The sequence below is a fragment of the Stegodyphus dumicola genome, chromosome 2 (assembly GCF_044657685.1).
Source record: "Stegodyphus dumicola isolate Sdum_Otavi_A_Nest chromosome 2, ASM4465768v1".
NCBI classification, from domain to species: Eukaryota; Metazoa; Arthropoda; class Arachnida; order Araneae; family Eresidae; genus Stegodyphus; species Stegodyphus dumicola.
In genome coordinates, this window is record NC_140769.1 from 155,080,148 (window position 1) to 155,104,716 (window position 24,569).

Here is a 24,569-nt window from a genome sequence, read left to right on the forward strand (position 1 = left end):
TGAGATGATATTATATTCTAACATCAAAAGTACAACTCTATTATTAATATGAGATTTAACGTTATACAGTCAATTATATATGCAATATTTAATTATTTTTCCCGTTTTTCTATTAATTTTGGGATCTGAATAGGTTATATTCTACAAATCCAACTGGAAACTACTAATTAATTTTAGATAATCTTTAGCTTGTGAGGTTCATTTATTTATTTTTAACGAATAGTTCATTTTATGTTAGCACTTTTCGAATACTCTCTTTTCACCCACGCTTTTCGTGCCAGAATGTAAATGAGACAGCGAGCATTTATTCAGATTAATGTAGAAAGAAGTGTTATTTAAGCAAGAGTTTCGGAAGTTAGTTTTAGAACGTGTTTGCCTATTCTAGGCCACGTTGCGCTGTAATTATTAGAGACTTGATTTATTGGCGTTCAGTGCTTCTAGCCATTTGACTTTGTCTTGCCGGTTTTCTACAAATCAGAGCCTTGCTTTGAGTTTAATTATCTCGTGAACCTTTAGGCTAATTTACCACATTTTTAATTTCTTAAACATTACGTATTTATGTTAAGCCAGAAGTGCTTGGCTTGTGTAAATCCAAGTTGAGTAACTGTTAAGTTGTGTTCGAATAAAAGGGTTTTATTGTTCTTTCTTCTGACTTTTGTTTTGTTTCACATGGGTAGAAGATAATTCAACGCTAGAAGACGATAATCAATGAAATATAGTGGCATGCTTGAACATCAAAAAAGGAAATTCGTCGCCAATATTGTCCTACTGCGTATTTTATAATCCCTCCTCCAATATTGCGATCGGTAACAATCGCTAAAGCCAAAGTTATATCCTCGATCTAAAGAATAGCCCTATTGTTTATGTAAGACGTCGATCCCAACAATAAAGCCATAGTATATGGATTTAGATTTCAGTCTGCTAAATGGAAGCGCTTATTTATATTTTTGAAGGAGATCATCAAAGGAAAAAAAATTTAAAATCCATTACGATGATTTATAAAATAAGAAGATTCTAACTCACATAAACTGGATGAGGAAATCTTTTCTTCACTGAAAAGTCATTGCATTCTTTGCGCCAATCATCTGGCAATAAATCTCTGATAAAATATTTGAACTGAGTGAGAGGACAGAATGGGCCACTGCAACCGCCGATACGCAGTACAAAGGGTGGATGAATCTGTCTTTCAGGATTTGAGGAATTGAAATACAACCACCTGACGAAGTAATCTGACTCGTTTTCCTTCCATAACTCAAGAACTATGGTGGACGCATGTGGTGGAGCCTTCATATTGTACTGCCTTAACGCCATCAGCAAACATGCTAAATGACTCCCATGCTGTTAGTAAAGAATAAGATATGTATAACAATGATAGTTATTGGTTAAAACTATAATAAGTAAAGACACATTGGATAATACAATTTGAAAAATGATAGCAATATAATAATATACCAGCTTATGTCATTTTGCACGCAGTTTTCTTGGTCCAAACTGTAAAAAGATTTTTTAAGTAAATTAAACGTGCTCGCAGAGAAATTTTCAGGCGCTTTTCAAAACTACTTCTGATGTGAATTTGGAGATGGCCTGGTCTTTTTAGGGTAAAGATTCGGTTACATTATTTTCGAAGCCTGGAACGATCGGTAAAATTTGAACTTTTCGTTTTTGAGTTACGCGAGATACATACAGACGTCACGAAAAAAATCTATTCTGAATCTGTTTTAAGTCACTTTACTATCCATTTTGGAAGAAGCATTCTTTATTCTGTCCGTACGTGCAGATGCCAGAGAGGTCAAAATGAATATTTTCGAGATTGCAATACTTCTTTTATTTCTTACAAGGAAGTAAAAGGTCCGACTAGTAAAATATTATGTTTTCATAAGTTAAATACAAAAGATTGTAAAATACATTTAAGTGAAAAATTCTCGTGAATATTGTGAAATGTTTTCAGACTTAATTGTCTCTAAATGCCTATTATCAATCACATTTTCATCCAATTTTAGAAAGAAACTATAAAAACACATTTTTCGTTTCGAGTATTGATAGCTTCGTACCAGATAAAATAATATTTCTTCTTAAATTATTACTGGTCTTTTATAACGAAAGCGTATAGAATATTTTATATTTAAGTTCTGCCGCCCAGACGGTATAGTGGTTAGAGAAGCCTGACTGCCATACCGCAGGGCCCGGCTTCGAATCCTGGAGAAGGCATGGATGTAAAATTGTGTGTCTCTTCATTTTATTGTACAGGCGCCAATTTAGGTGCCTCCGCAATAAAATGGTCACCACTTCTGGGTTTAGGAGCGGCCAATGCCGTTATAGGCAAGTGCCCGCCATTAGAAATTACGGGGTTCGTAGATTTGGAGTGAATAAGGACAACATGACTTGATGAAATATCGAAACACACTTTATTTAGCCAATATTAATCAGAAAGCTCCAAAGTCACTTTTTACAGTCGTCGAAGATGTATTATAAACACGTTGGAACAATCAGCGACACAGCCTTCACACTGTCAGGCAATAACGGTGAAAACAGCTTCACTGCAAAGCACTAAAGTACAGCTCCCGAATCTGCTCGGTCGTTTTCGGAACTCCACGTACCCTCGAGACTCTCCACGCTACAACTCGCGAATGCACTCGACGACACACAGAGCACAGCTCCCGACTCTTCGGTTCAGTCTTTCCCGGAGCTTGAGACACAGTCTCTCGACGATGCACTAACCGCGATACACTAAGAGACTCTTCTATGCACTCAACGACCCACTCGGCACTCGCTGCCCGGCTGTCAACTCGATCGACTCCGCACGGACTGACTAACTCGAGACTAACTATCTCGCATTCTCTCCGCGTACCAGCAGGGTTAATATAGCTTTCGGCTTGTGTTTGAGAACATTCTGGGTTAAACCGGTAAGAATTCGTTCCAGAAGGTTCTCCATCCGTCCATGGCATATCACCAAATGGGCGATTTCTCGCCAAATGGGGCAATCCTGCCTTCCCTTGCCCTTTTATGGCAACCCTAAAACTGCTTTGCGTGGAAGCCATCTCATTGCGTCTGTACATTTCGTAACAAAGTACACGTAATACATACGTAAGTTCTTCCACTTCATTGTGAAGCTTGACTTCCTTCCAGTGCCTTCCACTCCAACGCATGCGCATTGCTGCTGCTATGTTTAAATATGAGGACACCTTCCCTTTGCTCTAGAGGGAACTTCAAGACCGGTAACTGCACTCTTTCTTTAATTAAGACTTTACAGAGTTATTTCCGAATGAATTTAGAGATAAAGTGGTCCAGAAAACGATACCTCCAATATAATTTAAGTTACTACAGCAAAACGGAGGTCTTACTAAGACTTTCTTCCTTTAGATGGGGCGATGAAGCGATGAATTTTTCCTTCACAAAATCCTCCTATTTGCAAGTATAATCATCAAATTCTGTGCCATATAATCAGAATTTTGCACTTGAAAGCATATATTTATCATTATTATTCAAGAAAATAATGTCTGAGCTACAATTTTTTTAGCATTAAATATACTGATAAAAAGCAAAGAAAATTGTGAGTGACAACCACAGACATTGTGCATGACATGCCTAAACTCTAGTTCCCTCAATTGGCTAATAAGTTTGGCTAACACGAAATTTTAGTGTTTTAGAACATCACTATTTTGCAAACGATTAGTTGCCACACCTTTACAATACATTTTGTGGTCTCTAAAAAAATTCGTTCTAAATTCCGTTCGGCATTCGATAGCTGTAAGAAAAACAAGTCTCTAAAGTAGCCTTCAGTAGACATTACAAATTAGGCAAAATTCTTCCTTAAACTGAGAATGATTTTAAATAAAATAATCTGTGCACTTCAGAAACTAATCTAGCTCCCCCCCGCAGCGAATCCCGGTGAACGGCCTGGCTGCATGCGCGTTTCCGTTATGTAACGTGCTAAAACAATTTTGAGTTTATAAAAAATAATTTAACAGTTTTTAAGCGTGTAAAATAATGTGTTAATAATAAATGAAGTACTCACTGTAGAATACACATATACACGTTTCTCAGGTGTATACCCACGGATTTTATCTTCCATATTCTTCAGCATATATTTTAACAAAGGACCTGAAAAAATTAAAATATTTTTAAATTTTTTCTAAATTTCTATTTCTGAGAATCAAGCTAAACTTTTCACTTGCATGATAATTTGATATTAAGCAAAAATACTAAACAGAAGTAATAAGTTCTTTGCTGCGTGAGAAATTTGTAGCGAAAAACCAATTTAGAGGACTCGAAATAAGCAAATCTGGATTTATTGGATTTCGATAAAATACAAGACGGTCATTTGCCCATGCTTTCGTTGAGGACTTTCTAAGGGAAACTGATTTGTATCCGTATTGCACATGTGAAAAAACACAGGAGAGGAAATGGCAAGATTACTCTACTACAAGGTTTCCTCCTCCCAACCAAAATTCCTTGACATCACTGACTTTGTGTTACATCACTGGCCCATCGCCTGCTCCAAAACTATCTTCGTTTCTTACACTTGTAAAAATCAAACAACGTCACTGAACTCGAACGTTGTGAAGAGCCTAATCTCGGCCTCGTTGTGAAGAGCCTAATCTACGTATTTACTCACCCTGGCCGAAACGCAGTCGCATGGACATCCTGGGCTATCAGTATTTGGCCAAAATTTGAATCCAAGCGATTTTGGTTTGATTTGGTTTATTTCACCACAGCAAAACACACGAGGGCTATCTGCTTAAAGGAATTGAAGCCTTCGTGGAGGTCTTTCTAAGGGCAAACTGGCTTGCACACACGTTACATATGGGGAAAACCGCGAATATGCCTAAGCAGCCAGCCCGTATGTCGGGATTCGTACCCCGAACCGAACTACGAACGTTCAGCGACTTTACCGCTCGGCCGCTGGTGGGTCTCTGAATTCGGGTGGAACTGTATTATGAGCGCTTTTATTCGCTCAGACGACAATGGGGTAAAAAAAAAAAAAAAAAAAAAAAATGCTGTTAATCCTTTGCCTTCCAGAGGTGAAACTCGGACACTACTTGATATAATGTGGCAAATCGATAAATGACTCTTGATCACACTCGCTTTGACGCGATAATTCGACAGAAAACGGCGTTTATTTAAGTTTGGTTTTTGGCAATATCGTTTCATGAGTATATTCAACAATACATGCGTCTAAAAAAATTGCCAATCTTTAGTCTTAAATATATGACCTTAGTTCAAACTGGACAGTGGTGACTATAGGCATATTATTCTCTAACTTATGGGACCCGATAAACATGGAATACGATGGAGAAATAAGTGACGATGAGTTCGATTTTTCGGTGATGAAGAACAAAGTTACATTTATGCATAGACTACTTGACGATAGCAGTGATGAAGAACGCAATTGAAGTAAAAATAGAAACATCAGGGTAACCGACAATAAATGAGAGAGAGGCAGTGATCTCGCAAAAGGGATAGAAAATTCAGAATGGATAATGCGCAAAAAAACTGAACAAATACCGCAATCATTTGTACTCTGCGAAGGAGCCGCAAGACCCCAAGTATCTTCAGGCATAAAAGAAACATAAGATTTCTGTGACGTCATTTTGAATTAGATATAAGAAATTCAATAAATATGCGGAATATCGTCTCGAGTTGCTGGTTCGCAGGAACGAAAAAGGGCCCTCGAGTGCAAAAGTTACATGCTGTTTGGATGTGTGTGACTTTCCCAATGCAGTTTGATATATCCGCTGAGGTTTATTTTAAGAAATATAGTACTTAGCACACATTAGCGCTTAACTGGAGGCGGTATAATGCATACCTTGTGAACATGTATATTCTGTATAAATTATTTTCTGAATTCCAATTTGATAATATATTTTTACCAAACATGATTTTTTCAATATTATTTACTATTTTCTAACAATAGTCGTACAATCTAATGATAATTTTAGACAGAGCTAAACAACTTAGTAAATATCCCTAAATCAAATACGGAACGTTATAATAAACTTATTTTCATATTTTCGACAAAAAAGAAATCTCCTCTAATTCCTAGAATCCAGTTCCTATTTTACAAACTTTAAGCCAGTTTTACACTTTATTGAAGCGCATAATTTGTTACTAAATTTCTAAGTTTGAATCTAATCAGCTTTATAATCGTAAGCAGATATTTGATAATAATGTGACACATTCACATTATTATCAAATCATACAGAAAAGATGTCTTTCAAGATTTAAAATAGTTAATAAACTGTGACGAACTTACTAATATCTTTAGAGCCAGAATATAGCGACAAACAAAGCATTATATTTGATGTTTCTCCAAAATCTCATTCAATCAATTTTACAAAAGGAAGCATACACACAGATATATATATATATATATATATATATATATATATTATAATTAAATTACTTAAGGGGACTCGTACACCTTAAAACCCATAAGATGTTCGAATAGGTGACTGTTGGAAGAATTGGGATAACTTATTTATTTTAAAAGCAATTACTACCAACGTTTTACAGCTGACTACATAATATAGCTGTTTGAAATAGTAATCAGAAAGCTTGTGTTGCCACAAATATTTTTATAATTTAATCCGCTTCGTGACAACATTTTTCGTCATGTTTCCAACTTGCGCGCACAGTTTTAAAACATTCTGTTTCATAATTTAATTCCATATTTAATATATAGCTTTTATAACATGTGAAAACTACTGTGAACCCAAAATTCTAAAAATTTCATGTTAAATTTTTATTTTATTTGGAGTTGAGTTTATAAAATGTATTTTATTCAAAAAATTTGTAATGTTTCCGTCCATAAAATTTTTTAATATTAAAATATTCATCAGACTGATGGTTCAGTTAGAAAATAGTGCCCATATAAAGAATTCCATCCAATTTCAAGTATGTACCATTAGCCATTTTTAAAATATCGTGTGCGCAAGGTGGAAACATGGCGAAATATTTTGCCACAAATTACAAAAATATTTGTGGCAACACAAACTTTCTGGTTACTAGTTTCTAAAGCACCTATATTATGTAGTCAGCTGTAAAAAGTTGGAAGTAATTGCTTTTAAAATAAATAAAATATCCCAATTCTTGCAACAGTCACATATTCGAAGATTATGAGGGGTTTAAGGTGTATGAGTCCCCTTAAGATAGTTCGTTATCTAAATTTGGACGAACAGAAACGTAATAATTTTCCTGCAGGGAGGGGAAGGGATTCATTTGAAGCTGATCTACCTCCTATTGATAACCTTGAATCAGATTTTGATTGAATTCCTCTTCCTTCCTTTTTTTTTTTTTGGTAATCTTGTATTTTAATGTTTTTGTGTTTTACTGTTGTTTTCCGAAATTATTCTGGTTTGAAAATAATTTCACACTCTGGGGCAAATTTTTGTACCAAATTTCACATTATGGTACTTGAAATCTGCATAATAATTCCTCACATTTTAATGCTTCAAATCTACTCAGACTCACCAGATCTGTCCAGACTTTCCCTTAAAAATTTTTTTTAATTTTTTCAAAGAAATCCTTAACTTATTCAAAATGCTTTATTAAGTGCACACTGCTTTCTTGTCTAAACTTACAATTAAAATGTTTCTTAAATTTTCAGAAAAGTATAATCATTATATAAAAACTTTATATTTGAAAAGAATAAAATTTCAATCTTAAGCAGCATAAGCTCTTTATTTTATTATTACATTTAAATAGTCCATTTTAGTCCTTAACTTATTTTTTTAATACTTGCTAAGAAACTAATACTAAAGTTAAATAAAATTAAAATTAAATAATTCTCTTGCGCCATTGCTGCAAAGAATGACATTTGAATTTAACAAATATTCTCTCATTCATATAAAGCTAATTTAAATTTTAAATTATGAAAATTCAGTTGTATAGAAATAAAATATTAATTATTGCTCCGAATTAATTTGCAATATCATTCAAATTCAGAAAATTAAGTGTATCTAAAAATATGAAAAATATTTAATAATCCAAAAATTAATCCGAAAAATTTTTAAAATATGAAAAATTATTCAATAATCCAAAAAATTAATCCTAAAAATTTTAAAGAATTTTTAAGACTAAATTAATTTGCATGAAGTAAATAATTGTTGAGCAGGCAGGAGACAGATCTATTCAAGGGGAAGTTGCCTTCAAACCTAACTCTTCAATTATTCAATTCGTGTTTCGAATTCATGTTCATCCATATAGGTATGGGTAAAGAATTATTTAAAATCAAAAGTAAAACCAAACGCAGTGAATTGCTTAAATAAGAAATTTAACTATAAAAGAATTTCGAGAACTTTAGTAAGAAAATAGACTAGGAAACAAAATTATTAATTAAAAGTACATTGCTAACGTAATTAAGAGTATAAATCCAAAGTAATTTAGAAACCCCTTGCCCATTCTGGTATTTTCCCGACACGAATTATGCATGTAAACGAAAATAAACTAAATAAATACAATCTATAAAAATAATACATAAAGGGCAAGTAGAACTTACTATTTGCTTCACTTAATTTAGTCTTAAAATATTCTTTAAAACTTTTAGGATTAATTTTTTGGATTATTAAATATTTTTTCATGTTTTTAAATACTTGCACTTAATTTACAAATGCTTTCTGAATTTGAATGATATTGCAAATTAGTTCGCAGCAATAATTAATCTTTTATTTGTATAGAATTGAATTTTCATAATTTAAAATTTAAATTAGCTTTACATGAATGAAAGAATATTTGTTAAATTTAAATTATATATATATGTATATATAAAACTAAGTAAAATGAAAGAAAGAAACTAAAAAATGAAAACTAAGTAGAAATAAATTGCTAGTAAGCATGGCAGATTTTGGACCACAGCTTTTTGGGACAAACAAAGTTAGTATTTAAAGAATTAAAAGGTCCATGTTTATATTTAAAGAATTAAAATATACTAATTACCCAGGAAAAGCACCGAAGCAAATCTCAAATGACTTTATTCGGTGTTATATGAACTGTTTCGCTTCTCAATCAGTAGCGCTTACAGGTGTCAGTTAGTGATTACGGTTGCTAGAAAAGATTGCTTTCCTTTTATTCGAGAGCTTCTGAATTAATATTTAAATTATTTTTCGAGATAGACGTTCGGTGCCAGAAATTTTCCTGAGTCTTGACACTCTTTAGAGGAAAAAAGTGTGCTAAGTTAGCAAAGATATGTTTAAAAAAAGGGATCACGAAGTACCTCGCAAAAGGAAAATATTAAATATTAAATCATAATAAATCTTCCAATTAAAATATTATGAATTGGTTAAGTTTCAGTATCATTCAAATTTAATTTAAACATTGTCCTATGTCCCCTTGATTCGTGTCCCATGTATTCGTTCAATTCAGAAGGTTATGCTAATTAAAGTAAACGCAGGAAAATTTAAAAGTTAGTGAAAATTAACGGCAATTCATGCCTTGTGGAGTAAGGAGCTGCTTTGTTACGCTGAAGACTAAAGGTTTTTATTAGTTGGAGGATGCATCAATCTTATCGGAGATTGGTAAGTGTTTGCCTTCTAAACAATGATCAGCTGAGAATAAAATCTGGTATAGTTTTTTTTCAGAGATTTGATGTTGATAATTACAAATTTCAAAGCATATTGTCTAATATGTTAAAAGTTAGTGTCGATGAACAACAGATTTTTTAGTTTCTAAACTTTCGCTTTAATTGTAATCTACCAAGAGTGAACAAATAAAGCTTAATGAATTTTTTTAATTATATTTGTGTAAGTTCATCGTAGCCACAGCGATAATCGGCGTCCTTTAAGAAGTAATTTTCACAGAAGTACCGCTATGTGTTACATCTCTAAATAGTTAGGTTACAATATTAATATTTGCTTTAAATTTACTAAATATTGTTACAGTGTAACCTAACCATCTATTAATTGCTGTGTTGATAATTGCTATTGCTCTGTTGATCAAGGTCCTGTTTTCCAGAAATGAAGACGTTCTTTCTCGTTTGCCTTATTGAATGCATGTAACAGTTTATATGTATATATGGCAATGATTTAGGCTGTGAAAATGAAGAAACATTTTCTATGGAGGAAGAGAAAGCATCAGCTACTTTGCAGTCAACCGGATGGTGATGGATGACTACTCGTTACAATAATGCTGCGTTGGAGATGACTGCACTTTTGAAGAATCACCAAACAGTTTTTCCCATAGCATAAATTTATTATCTAAGGTATGATTTCTTAGAAATACATACAAGGTGTCCAACAAAGAAGTTCCTGATTTCAAAATTAACGATCTCAAAAACAAAGATCGATAGAGACTACAACTAGCAGTACATTTATTGTGAATGCTGTAAGAATGTTATAGAAATTTCAAAATAATAGTTATCAAAGCTCATTACAGATGTCGCTGTAATATCAATGCATAGTGCAAATAAATAACACTCCGAAATACATGTAAGAGTGATTTAATTGAAGACTGGTACACAAAATGACGAATATCCATCAATACCCATAAATCTCAGTTGCTAATTATTCTTAAAAAGCACATGAATATATTACCTAAAAAAAGCTGACTCTTTATGATAAAATTATTCCAACAATTCGCAAAGGCAAATATCTTGGTATCACTTTCAAAAGCAAACTTAATTGGAAGGATCACATAGAAATGTTTAGAATAAAGAACAAAACTCGTCAACTGCCTTTTTTTCAATTATTGGCAGGTATTCCAAACTAGACTTGAGAAAGAAACTTTTCATTTATATCTCAGTTGTGCGTTCAGACCTTATCTATACTTCACGGACTTGGACTACTCTTAACAAAAATTACCTTTCCAAATTCTAACAAAGTAAATATCTGTGCGTTATTACTAACGCACACCTCTACGTGTTCGCAATGAAAGATTGTACAAGGACCTCAATATCAAAAGTATTGAAAAGTTTCCCAACAAAATCAATAGAAATTTCCACAAGAAAAAGCTGTTACTTGTAAACATCTCGCAAATTTTAACTTGTTTCAATACGAAATTCTACAACAGGACGAAAATTACGCCCTTATGCAGCACGTCTCCTAAAGGATTTAAATTTTTCAATGTAAACTCTATACATGCACTTCCGTAACAGTATATATTGTATATATTTATTTTTCTATCCCTATTTAAATTTTTTGCTTGTATTCTATGCATCCATTTTTATCTCTACTATGACTTTAATCTCGTATTCCAATGCATTCGGACTCTAGTTTGGTCTCCCAAACTTAGGAGAAAATGTTCTCCTCTCTTCCACATTTGTTCAGTTTTCTCTTTTGGGAATCTCACTTGATGTATTTTTACGGGAAGTGCCTTGAGGGCAACATATTCACCCTGACACCTTGCGAAATTCGCAACATCGCGAAATAATGTTACTGATACCGACAAAAGCGATCAGTTTCACCACTGAAACATGAAAGCAAGTTGGTATCAGGACTTGTATGTCTTTTAATCTGTTTCGGGAATATGACGTGTCATGAATGGGAACAGGGAGCTTACTCAAGCTGTGTTCAAATATGTGTGGAATGGACGACACAAGCAGGAAGGGTTAACTTTACCCTTTATTGTCCACGATATTGCAGGTGGTGCTTCCACACTTCGGGATACAGAGACCATTCACTTGTGGTCCGAACGTAAAAATATAAAAACTACTAACTAACTAAAAATAAGAATTAACTTCGAGTGCTTACACAACTGACTAACGCTAAGACTGACCTTTTAAATTATTACGTATGTAGTACGCAAACTGCCGAAACTACAATACGTTTTAAATATCAAGAGGACTAAACCTCTGGCCTTAAAGGCGGACAACAGCTGATTGAAAACTCGCGTGTAATACAGTGGCTCACTTTCTCTCTAAGTCTGCTCTTGGCAAAAAGCCACAACTTAAATACTTGGGCGTTAGTAAATACAATTTATATAAACAAATTAACGCGTTTATTCTGGTCGGAAGTGGAAAATAAAAAAGGACAGTACAGTTTGAAAATAAAATAAACTTTAGTAAAACTTAAGATCCTTACAATGGTACCGAAGGAAAAGGTTAAAACTATGTACTCCAAAACGAACAAGGTGTGTTTCTGGTACTGGAATACCATAGAGGTTAGAACACAACAAGGTATAGTTTTCAAATATGACTTAATGTTCCCAAAGGACTCGATGTGAAAACCATTTGCAAGATCTTCGCCAAATTCCAACGAGCAGGCCAGTGTGGCCAATAATCACTTATGTTGGTACCAGGAAAACTGTAGTTACACTTGAAAATGTCACCACTGTTGTTAAAATTATTCAGCAAAATCTAAAGAAAACCTTTCGAAGAATTGCACCAGAGACTGGTTTGAAGTGTTCCAGCACGCAGAAAATACTGAGAAACAGCCTAGACATGTTTCCATGCAAAATTCAAATTCTTGTATGTATTCAGTGGCGAAACAACACAGGATACGAGATTCATGTATGAAACTGAAATGTTGTTTTGAGCGATTGTACTTTCACCATAATGAAATCAGGTCATGATGTATGACAAATTCATTCGTCTTCCACTCATGGTACAGTATGGATTTATCCAAAAATAGGTACAGAATAAGTAAGAAGATAAGTTATAGAGTTGCCTGGATTACAAAAGCGTAATAATGAAGCTCTAATTACCTATGCGGTATCTGTGTATGAGCTTTGTCCTGAAGTTCCAATAGTAGGACAACCCAGCTTGGCGTTGCAGTTCACTCCAATAGCGTAGAGCCCATTCTGGCATTGTCAAGTTGTAGTCTCTCTAGGGGAGATATTCAAATTATTAAAAAAATCTTAAAAACTATAAAAAGCCATTAAATATGAATCATAATAATTCAGCACACAAATGATGAATTTCGTGCTGTCGAAGAATTCAGGCAACCGTGTTTATAATAATCCTTCAGTCAAACAATGTCAAACAATGTCGTTTTCGTATGCAAATTCCCTTTTGCTATATTCCAAGTTCCAACAGTTTTTATGATATTTTTTGCGTTAAGTCCAACTTTAAAATATCAGCATGGTGGAATTAGCTAGCATTGGAAGAAACTGCGGTGACATTTCTGCAGGAATACCACATTTTTTAGCAAAATATCTAAAGGGAACAACTGTGTTTGAACATGCTGTCAAAGCGATTGTTAAGGAATTTTCTCCGGAGGGGGTAAGAGAGTTATAAATTGGTTTATTGATTCGTTTTTGGTTTAAATACTTAATTAGAATGTAAAATATATGTGCAATTGATTTCTGGTACGAATATCTAATTAGAATGGAAAATATGTGTGCAAAAATATTCTTTAAGTGTAATAATTTTTTTCAATTGTATTGAAAAATTCATTATGTTATTATTCTTTTTCATGTTTAAAAATCGTCAAATTGTGCCATTTATACGTAAATACCAATTTTCAAATTTAATTCCATTCTAAATTTCTAAAATTCCCATTTTCAACAATAATCTTGTTATTATTTAATAAAAAATTATCATTTCCCGGAGAGTCTTCGAATTATGCACTGCCTACGAAATCTATTGGCATTCTGTTATTCCAAAATCTTATCAGAGACAAGATCTTCTCGAAAAAAAAAAGGTGATAACACTTTTCCAGCTATTAAATATAAATCGGGAAAACAAAAATCGTAAAAATGTATTGTAAGAGTAGAAATCTCTCAAAAGGTTAAGGTAAACTTATAAGGTTTATCCTAAGTTTTTAACAGATAATTTTGAGTTAAAGCCACTTTCCTATCCTTCTTAATTTCAGCTTACAATTTCCTGCCAGAACGTGTTTTCAGAATCGCGGTTAAATGCAAATGAAGGAAGAGCAAGTATTTAAAGTTGAAGTTCTACTGACTTCGTTAAAGAGCCAGAGATTCTGAGCAGCGCGCGTTCGCCTTTTGGCTATACTCTCTCTTAAGCTATTTCTACGGTCGGCGGTATTTCAGACCCTTGATCGCCTCACCGTTAGTTAGCGTTAAGAGGCCAACTCTTGTAGAATTTTGATAGCTTCGGCTATATCTTTTTAGTTAAGTTTTATTCTTAGTATTCCTGAGTTCAAACCCAAGTGGAGGCTTTGCTGTAAACTCCAAGAAGGAGTCAACTGTTGAATTTATTTTTAATAATAAAGGGTAATTAACCATTCGTACGTTTACGTTTCTAGCTTTCTGAACCAAGCGATTATTCGTTTACCAGTTCTTAAGGTTCCAGACATTTAGCTGCAAGTTATATTTAGGAACATTACAAACTTTTGCATGGTTTAAGTAGGTCGTTTTGTTTTTTACGAACTTAAGCACTAAGTAACATACATGATTACTTTGAGTAACTTACTTCACAAGCCAAAGTTTTCGCAAGGTCAGCTGCTCGTGTCCAGTCTTTGATATTCCGTCCAGAATGCTCAGACCAAAAGTTGTACAAAGGCTAAAAGTATGCAACGAAATAAGCGTAACGAATGTGCACAGAAAAAGCAGCAAAAAAGGTTTTTAGAACACTTAAAAAAACCTTGCAAAATCGATAATTGCTTAACTTAATTTGAATAAAAGTTCATCAAATATTAGATCATAATAACGTAACGACATTTAGAATATAAAAGGAAAATTGTAATTTTTACTTTCTGTTTTCAGACATGTTTCTAAATGATCATGAATTGCTGCATAAAATAACGAATTCCGAATTTTAAATTTTGATTTCGGAAACATTCGTAGGATAATTATAACGAAATAACCGATACGCCGACGTTCGTTTTGCTGTTCTTTCTGTTTTATCCTTTCTGTCACCTACTGTGAGTCAGTAGTGCGACTTCATATCTACTACCTATCAAAAGTGTGACTTCATTTCTCCTGGTTGTTAGCTTTTGGCGCGATGGTTTGATTCCACTTTTCAGTAAGCTGAAGAATTCTTCAATATTATATCAAAATTAAATCACGAAGAATGATTTATAATTCTGCTAAACATTTTACATAAACTTGAAAAAAGCAATAAGGCAAACGTAAAGCTAAAATTAGCTAAACTAATAGCTAAATGCTACACACAGCAATTTAACGCGAAGTTGGCTCAGAACTTCACCGGCGTGAATTTCAACTATTGGGAAATATAATGCAAGGCCCAAGACAGGAACTCTTATAGAGAACAGGGAACCTAGTAATGTGGCTCGTAGAGGTCAGTCTCTCAAACTCAAATGGTCAGTCTTAACAAACTCAAAACCTCACTCAAATACACTCGAACTAATTTACGTTCTGGTGGGAAAATGGAAGGAGAGATGTGACAGTACAGATTCAAAACACAAAATAACTGATGATAAACTGATGATGACTGGAGAAGAACCTCACAACCGTCAATAGGTGAACGCAAAGCGTATTTTAGAACTTCCTAATACAATTTACAGGTCAAAGCTGAACGCAATAAGTTTTGCGTTCACCTGTAAATGCCATTATGATTGTTACAAACTTACAGAGATTCCCTGTGTGTCACTATGCCCCTTTTTGCTGCGTTTGTTATTGAACTGTAAACTTTTTTAATTTCTAAAAGAATTATGAATCCTCATCTGTATTAAATGGATTGTGAAAACAATAAAACTGAGCTAAATTAAATAATTACTACGATGTGCTTCTTTGAATTTACCGAATTGTTAGGAGCTTTACAATTTAACGGGAATTGAAGAGGCTGTAGGCTATCTTAGTGAAGGCTTCATTACAAAAATTTGTCGACAGAAAACTTTAGTTATAATGCCTTTCCTTCTTTTCTTTGTAGAGACATTAGGTTATTTTGAAGCAGAAATGATAAAAAAACGAGCAATGCACTCGCCGGAACTCGAACCACGGACCTCTCGGATACGCACCGAGTGTGCTGACCATTACACCACGAAGGCATACTAAGAAAACAGAAGAAATACCTTATATACTCCCTCTTTTTAAAGAACGGCCCACCAGCGGCCGAGCGGAAAAGTCGCTGAACACTGGTAGTTCGGTCCGAGGTTCGAATCCCGCGAACGGGCTGGCTGCATGGGTGTTTTCGTGGTTTTCCCCATGTGTAACGTGTACGAGCCAGTTTCCCTTAGAAAGTCCTCCACGAAGGCATCCCTACCCTTAGGCAGATAGCCCTAGTGTGCTTTGCCATAATTAAATACACCAACACCTTTTAAAGAACGACTGGGAATTAGGAGACCCAATCGCCAAATCCTGGCGGTGGAGAATCATCACCCACCACCTTTTTTAGTTCGGGCGCCACCTGTAGAGACATTAGGTTATTTTGAAGAGAAATCATGAAAAACGAGCAATGTACTCGCCGGGACTCGAACCACGGGCTCTCAAATATGCGCCGAGTGTGCTGACCACGAAGGCATGCTAAGAAGGCGAGAGAAATACATTATATCTTATACAAAGCCTAATGACCTGAATTCCCTCATACTATTTTCAAAAGCATTTTAAATTACAGTTGTTCGGTTTTGCGCTAGACGCTATAAGAATGTGACTGATTCACACATACGATTTTCTGAAGCAAATGCAAGGATGCTAGATGCTCGAATACAACTAATATTTTTAATAAAGTAATAAATCATTTCTAACATAGAATACGTATACCATATAGCGTGCAACTGAAGATAACTGAGATATTACCATGTATTTTTCTCTTATATCATCCGCTTCTCTAGACATTTTCATCTCATGTTCATCATCAGAAGCCACAGGGCATTTTCTTCTGGACAATACATACTGCAGAAGAAATTCGTAGTAGTCTTATTACTTTCTGTATATCATTCGAATTTATTTGTATATAAAATACATGATATTTTACTCCATAACATTTACAGTTTTAAATATTACCTTTTAACAGTTTTAAATACATACTATACGTATACTAGTAAAATACGTATTAGGAAACTTTAAAAGTTTTCAAACATTTGCATTTACCTAACATCCGAATTTGGAGCCAGATCAAGATGAAATGTTTTAATATCAAACGTTCAAACACTAAAATTACTAATAACTTGAGTCCACATTTCAAGTTTTGATAGTGCATTTTATATAGATAAATTAAATTAAATTCCTTTAATTTCAGCCTTTTTGATATAAAATAAAATGCTCTCAATTTAAAATATTTAAAGATACACAACTAATGATTTTATGAAGATCTGCAGCATTAAATGAAATATGTTTCTAGCCCCGTATATTAAATACTTCTATTCAGAATTTTCTGAGTAAATACAATAATGTTGCATATGGTCATAAAAATATGAGTTGTAAATATTATAAATGAAATGACTTATAAATGATATAAGTTACACATACAATTGAAAAATATATTAAAGATTTAATAATTAAAATGCGTTTTTTGTTTTTAAAGCGTTTAATTTGTTAAGCAACTGTAACCTTATTAAGTTTGAAAGATTATTTAAAGACCTTAAACTTACAGAATGGGGCGTTTCGAGAATTGGCTATTTGCGAGACCTTAATTAATAATCTTATATTGCGAGTTGTCTGATAAATGCTGTCGTGGGGTATCCATAATATCGCATTTTCACATTATCATTATCTGAACGAATGATACGAAGGACTTAAACCTTTAAACAAGCCTTTGGTTTCAAAGTTTGATTTAGCGTTAATATCTGATTGCATATTTTTTAAAGAAATCATCAGAAATTACGTACCCCTTTAATATTACTTTAAACATATCATAATACCATTTAATTATCTTTATTTCGTAAATATCGGTAAATTATCTTCATTTCGTAATTCCATAAAGTAGAAAGAAATTTTATTTATTTTAAAGAAAACAAGGGAATTTCTCAAACTCAGAACACTATCATCACACACACAGAACTAAAACCTACCACATGTTGCAATACAACAAAGTAATTCTTTTTTTTTTTTTTAATGCAATTTTTTTAGCAAACTATGAAACTTGTTTTTCAGAATGAAAGCAAATTAAAGAATAACCAATAATCACCTAGAAAGAAATACTAATCAAATTCTTTGTATAAAAAAAATAATATTTTTGACGAAATTTAAAGAAAATTTCTAAATTACGTAATAAGTATCAATAAATTCAGTTTAGGAGGATAAACCCAATTAGCTATTAAACTACACATTTTTAACTTTCCATTGCTTAGATGAATTGTTTTCTTCTCATTAACTAGAACAGCCAAACTGCAAGAGCGCAGACAAAAATGAAAGTATCAATTGTCACAGAACTTAATTAAAAGCTATATCTAGTAAGACTGTAGAGACATTAGGATTTTTGGAAGCAAGAGAGATGAAAAATTAACAACCGCCTTCGCCGGGAATCGAACCAAGGACGTCTGCAATACCGGCCCAGGTTACAGACGACCACACCACGAAGGCACGCCAAGAAAGTGGGAGAAATACCTTATAAGACAACCAAAACTTATCAGAAACTATCCACCACTGCTTGCGGGATTGGAGAAATTCGAGTATTAAAATACAAATAAAAGAGAAGATAAATTTTCAACTTCTCATTGATTCGTCTCATTAATTCAACTTCTCATTAATCAGGGCTTCTAACATTGCGCGCTACCAGATACAAATATCACTCAATTTATAGACACTCAAGCGGGTTACCACATCTCTCTCTCTCTCTCAACTATAAGTTCTATCGTTATTTAAATTCAATTTAATGTACATTGATATCAAAGCCGATCGAAGAAATTGAAAACACAGAAAAGAATTAACATAAAGTGTTAATTAAAATGTGTAACAGGAAAAAACTTCCCAAATCACTTAAATTCAGACTGGCAAAAGTAAAAAATGGCCTGCTGTGAAAGAATAATTGCACAATTGTATCTGAATGAAAGAGAGAAACCTATCTGACACAATTTAAAGAATTTATATGAATACTGTCTAAACGTAAATATGACTGTTCAATGCAAACTTCCAAGTTTTAGATTAAACGTTAATATATACATATATATATATATAAACTTAAATCATCTAAATTTATTATTAAATTGTAATAAAAGCAAGGCAATTCCTCTATAATATAATTGCAACCTCTATAATATAATTCCTCTATAATATAATTGTATAAGAGTTTTAGTACAATATCAAAACAAATCCAATTAAAGAAAGAATTCATAGTAGAACAAACTCGAAAAATAAAAATGCGAAAGCGAAAATATACAAAATTATACAAATAAAAAATTAATCTCCTTTTATTGAAACTCCAGTTCAGAAGTCGGTGAATCTTCGGATTATGGTAACTTGACGATTTTTTGGCGAAACTTTGGCGACCAACCCTGCTACAGCAACCTGCTATTTTTTCTTTTGGACGCCATTTTGTTTTCACGAAGTAAAGGCCATTTTTTTTTTTTTTTTCCCCCAACAATCTGCTAGCCGAATTACGCTCATGTTAGAACTTTTATAGAACAAAAGTGCTTAATCATGACGAAGATTAGGTGCGAAATTGGAAGAAAGTGTAGAATCGTCCACTGCTTGCCACATTTTTAAGAATTGCATATACACGTATCCATGTGCACGTCGACCTATTTTCATTTAAAAAAACATCCTCGAATTGCACAAAAATGGCATTGCGCACATTCTTGACTTTATCGATGTACACATCGACCTATTTTCAATTAAAAAGTCAAAGAAAATTGACAAAATTCCAATTCTTCTTACTCTTGTAAAAAGTGCCAAACAAATAAGTGGGCTATTCTGCACTTTAGCAGCGAAATTGTTTCTAAGTGCTTATTAGCTAAAATCTCGATTGAAATTTTCCGGAAAAAAATCAGATTACATGTCTCATGATCTCTCATTTCTCTGAGACAAAAAAAATCTGTGATTCGAATTGTGTACTTCTCAGATTATTGCTAAAATCCTAGCTAGTAACCTTTATCGCCTTATCAAAATGTCGCCAAACTACCTGTTACCATATTCCAAAGATTAGCCCAGAACTCATCAGGGGAAAATGAATTAAAGCTTCATAAAAGTCAATTAATGTGTTTCGAAAATATGTTTCGTTCTCCTGGTCCATTTGAGATCAAAAACCGTAAAAAGATTGCACCAAATTTTTATTAAAGACTTTAAAATACATATAAAACCCAAAACTCGAATCTCAAATGTACCAGAATTTTGCCTACAGATTTTCGAATCACTTGGAAAAAAGAATAAAACATAACACTGTGCCAAAATGACAATTAAAAAAATCATAGAACTTTACATTATGTACATTAAAATTCAACAAAACTAAAAATAATTGGTCTAAAACCAATATATGAAACATACATAGTTCCAAAATCACAGTTAAAAATCATAGAAATTTATATTATGTACATTAAAATTCAACTAAACTCAAACAAACAAATTGGTCTAAAACCAATATATGCTAATCCTAAATTCAAAATCAAGTGTAAATAAAGAGCAAAACTAATAGTCATTTAAACAAACTAAAAATTGGGAGGTCCCCGATTATGGTAAACAAACTTTTTTAATATCAAGGAAACGAAAAACTGTACTAAGATTTTTATAAATAAAAAGGTTAAAACTGAGCTTTAAACAGCTAAAAATGAAAACCTATTTGAAAGAATAATTGAAAAAATTGAAAAATGTAAACTTACTTAAATCTTACTGAATTCTAAAGATGACCAAATGGTGTTCTGACTAAAGAAAGTAGAATTCAAACTGCTCTGTATTTTGTAGTTCTTGGAAAAGTAAGCGACAAGTTCAAACTGTCCAATAGCAGAACAAAATATTTTAACATGTGTTCAAAATGTCTACCCTGTAATATTTTATGTGCGGGGGTGTCATTGGACGGGTGTGTTCTGTAAAATTATTACCGTCGATTGGTTTGGTTTATTTAATTACGGCAAAGCACACTAGGGCTATTTGCCTAAGGAAAGCGATGCCTTCGTGGAGGACTTTCTAAGGGAACTGGCTGGTATACACGTTACGCATGGGGAAAACCACAAAAACGCCCATGCAGCCAGCCCGTTCGCGGGATTCGAACCTCGGACCGAACTACCAGGGTTCAGCGACTTTACCGCTCGGCCGCTGGTGGGCCTTATTACCGTCAAGGAGGGGGTGATCGTTAGCCCAAAATGGCAGCGTAAGAAACTTCTAAAAGAAGCTGCTTATAAATCCTATCACTTCACGGAACTACAATTTTGGCCTAACATAATTTGCCAGTTGGCATCATCATTCTTACTTGAGTAAAAGACGAAACACCTTCGCATTTATTAATTATTGTTCATTGAACGGAAGTTGGTTTGTTCCCCTTGAAAAGTCAACTAATTTCCGATCAATAGCGATAATTACTAGTTTTTTAATTTTTAATTTCTTTTTCAAAGTTTGAAATTTTATTATTCATGATTTAAATTCAAGTCCCCTTAAGCGTTTTTTTCATGATTTACATTCAAGTTATTTTAAAACACAATTTTCGGAATTAAACTTCCTACATATGGGTTCACTCTTGTTTGATACATTTTACTAAATTTATATTAGGAGATAATATAATCAATATTTCTTTAGTATATATATATATATATATATTTTTTTAAGTTTTATTTATTTTATTTTATTTTTACGAAGACAGATTAGAAAGGGCTAAAACTCATATATATTTCATATTATTTTCTGAATTAATGAAACCAAAACTGATGCAATGTATCAAAATATCTGATGCAATGTATCAAAAGGATTAGTAAGTATTTGCTGACTGAGAACATCACACCTCAAGTATAGAGAGTTATACTATTCAGAAATGTAACAGTTAAAGCTATGGGAAAAATTTATGTGATTATAATACTTGAGATAACAGAAAATACACCAGTGATGTGTTAAAAGTTACAGTTAACCTCATCAGCTTGTGAATATTTTTGTGCTATGAAATTGTCAAACTTCAGTTGGATTCTCTGTCTTGTCATATTCACCATGTATTCACCGTACAGTGTGTGACACCGGGTGTCATGTATTCACCGTACAGTGAAAACGTAATTTCGGAAAAACGATATTGCGTTGCTAGAATGGCAGTGCAACACACCTGACCTAAGCGTAACTGAAAACAATTAAAGATGCTTATTTGTCAGAAGAAATCGCAAAGTAAATCAGCCGAAGCAGTTGCGCAGTCATTACATCGTTCTTACAATGCTTAACGAATTAAAATCATCCACTCACTCCATGGATTCGAAACTGCGAAAATAGGAAATTCTGTTTCTCACAGTTTAATGAGCTTAAATGACTTAATAATAAATAAAACACATTAATGCTGTAAACCAGTGGTATTCAAACGATGGTCGCCACCGCTATTAGATTAGCAAAAAAATTATAACGGGGTTGCAAGGTGGGTAAAAGTCCTTAAAAAATGTGAATTGATGGCATATAACTAAGGATCGAAGCTCTGATTGGAATCGCGATTTTTTAGGAGGGGTTGTCTTTGTATTGGATCGCACTGCTACAAAGTTTGAATGCCGCTGCTATAAACTATTAAATTTCAAAATAAATATTTTACAATGGGTACAGAGACTTTTCGCAAATCTTTTAGATAATTTTCATTGTATTTACAAAAATATTTTACCCAGAATTTTTGCATTTTAAATGTTCCATTTTATAACCCTTAATCTTCACTACACAATAATTTAATACACCATTTTCTACATAGTGATTTCCAAGACAAACCCTTTTGTAGTGTCGGAAAAGGTGTTTTGTCGCATTCCTCTTGAGCAGCTTTCAAAATCCAAGGAGGGTTACAGGTCGACATTTGAACACTCCGCTTTTTAAAAGTCTAAAAGCGCAAAACTCCATGGGTGATACATCAGAAGATTTAATAGTGATATGAGTGAAGGGTATGGTCTTGATAACCGTTTCTTGCTATTATATCAAAAACCAGCAACAATCATAAATTCCTTTGAAAAACTCTCTTTAAATTCTTTGAACCATGTTCTAAGACATTTTTTCTTCTCTTTGATGATAATAAATGGGTTTCTTCTTACTGCGGTCATTTAAATATACCCAAAATTCATCTATTGTGGAAACATTTTTCAATTTCTGTCCAAATACTCACAGAGAATTCTACACCGCGTTCTACTTTCGGCGATATGTCGTGGAGAAAGTCGCGAATTGCGTCTGAATAAAAGTAGTTAATACAATCCATTGGCTTAATTTTTGTGTAAAAGTGTGAGTTATTATTCAGAGAAGAGTAAACACTGAGAATCTGTTCACCACAAAGATTACAAATTCGCATTAATATTAGAATTATTTAATGAACTGTCTTTTAACATAATTTTCTTTTTTGTATTTTAGATAATTCGTCCTTCTGTTTCATTTGAACATTCTAATAGATACGGATACATGCTATTTGAAAACGCTTGTCAGTTTCATTTTTTAAGAAAAAGGTGTGAACCAGAGGTTCTCAACCTGTGGTACACAAGAGAAAAATAGCTGGTACGCAAAGAAGCAAAATATTTTTAGCTATTAAATTAAAAAATTAAAACACGCACATCCTGATTGAGGTTTTTTTAAATTTATGCGATCTGAGTTTTATTTAAAATTGGTAGCGGTAGTAGCACTTTGTAGTGATGTTACTAAAGGTTTTCAATTTTTATTTAGATGGTACGCGTTCCTCAAAAGGTTGAGAACCGCTGGTGTGAACAAACCAGAGATGGAAATGGGGAAAAGACGGAAACCTATAGAGAGGGAGTAAAACTCAAAGTGAAAAACTGACATCTTCTCTGTGTACCGAAATCGTATCATCTTTAAAAAAAAAAACTTTAAACATCATTGCGCTGTAGAAAAGTTCCCGCAATAAAAGTAATGAACATTCTGTAAAACTGAACTGTTTACGCAGAAACTGTCTTTAAAAATCCTGTATTTCCGCCCATTTTTGAGAAATAAATTATCTTTTTATTCAAAATGGCATTTTTAAGTAGAAACGTCCATGTTATTAGAATAAAATATATCATTACAGAATAGTCACAAATTGATTACCATAATTTGACACATAATCGTTGTAATATATCGCTATATCGCTATAATCGTTAATCGTTAAGAACGATAAGATTTATTTACATTTAAAATTGCACAAATATAATCCTCTGAGATTATAATCGATGGTAATTTAGCAATCTTGAGTTTAACTGAAGAATCCAAGTACTAATTTAATAACAAGAATAAAATCAAACTGAACACTTATGGGTACTATATTGGTAGATTACAACTAAAAATATAACAACTTAAAGAAAAAAATCTGACAGCTTTCAGATTTTATATCACGCCTAATGGGGCGTTTTTTAAACCTTTTTTGTGTTACCTTTACTTATTAAATATCATTTTCTTTGCACTTAAACCACGTAAAATTCAATTCAACAGCAGTATTACAAAATATTTAAAAACAGCATACCTTTAGCATTTCCGATAGACAGTTTGGCGTGCTGGAGATAAAAATGTATTTTTCGGTACAGTATTTCCATTGCTTGCTTTGAAATCGTTGAGTTTGTTAATCAAAAATTCGTTAAAGCTTTACAAAATGTGAAATAGATAATAAAACAAATTCGAGTTCCCACGTATCCATGTTCGGATGAATGATTACGTTATGCAAAATTGGATGGGTGTAGGTACAGTTGTTTTTCACAATGCGAAAAACAAGC

The 24,569-nt window shown here is 33.1% G+C and overlaps 1 protein-coding gene across 3 annotated transcripts in view; it reads right to left on the minus strand.

Moving 5' to 3' along the window:
• LOC118198845 (uncharacterized) overlaps positions 1-24,569 on the minus strand; it is a 176,659-nt gene that overhangs the window by 16,404 nt on the left and 135,686 nt on the right. Inside the window, exons 10-14 of one of the 3 annotated variants that reach the window (XM_085811338.1) lie at positions 16,591-16,686; positions 14,306-14,395; positions 12,634-12,754; positions 4,016-4,101; positions 1,024-1,338 (exon numbers count right to left, since the gene is read on the minus strand). In XM_085811338.1, the coding sequence (XP_085667464.1) occupies positions 1,024-1,338; positions 4,016-4,101; positions 12,634-12,754; positions 14,306-14,395; positions 16,591-16,686 (708 nt within the window). The remainder of the gene's footprint in view (positions 1-1,023; positions 1,339-4,015; positions 4,102-12,633; positions 12,755-14,305; positions 14,396-16,590; positions 16,687-24,569) is intronic. The other 2 variants (XM_085811339.1, XM_085811340.1) reach the window with 2 other exon arrangements.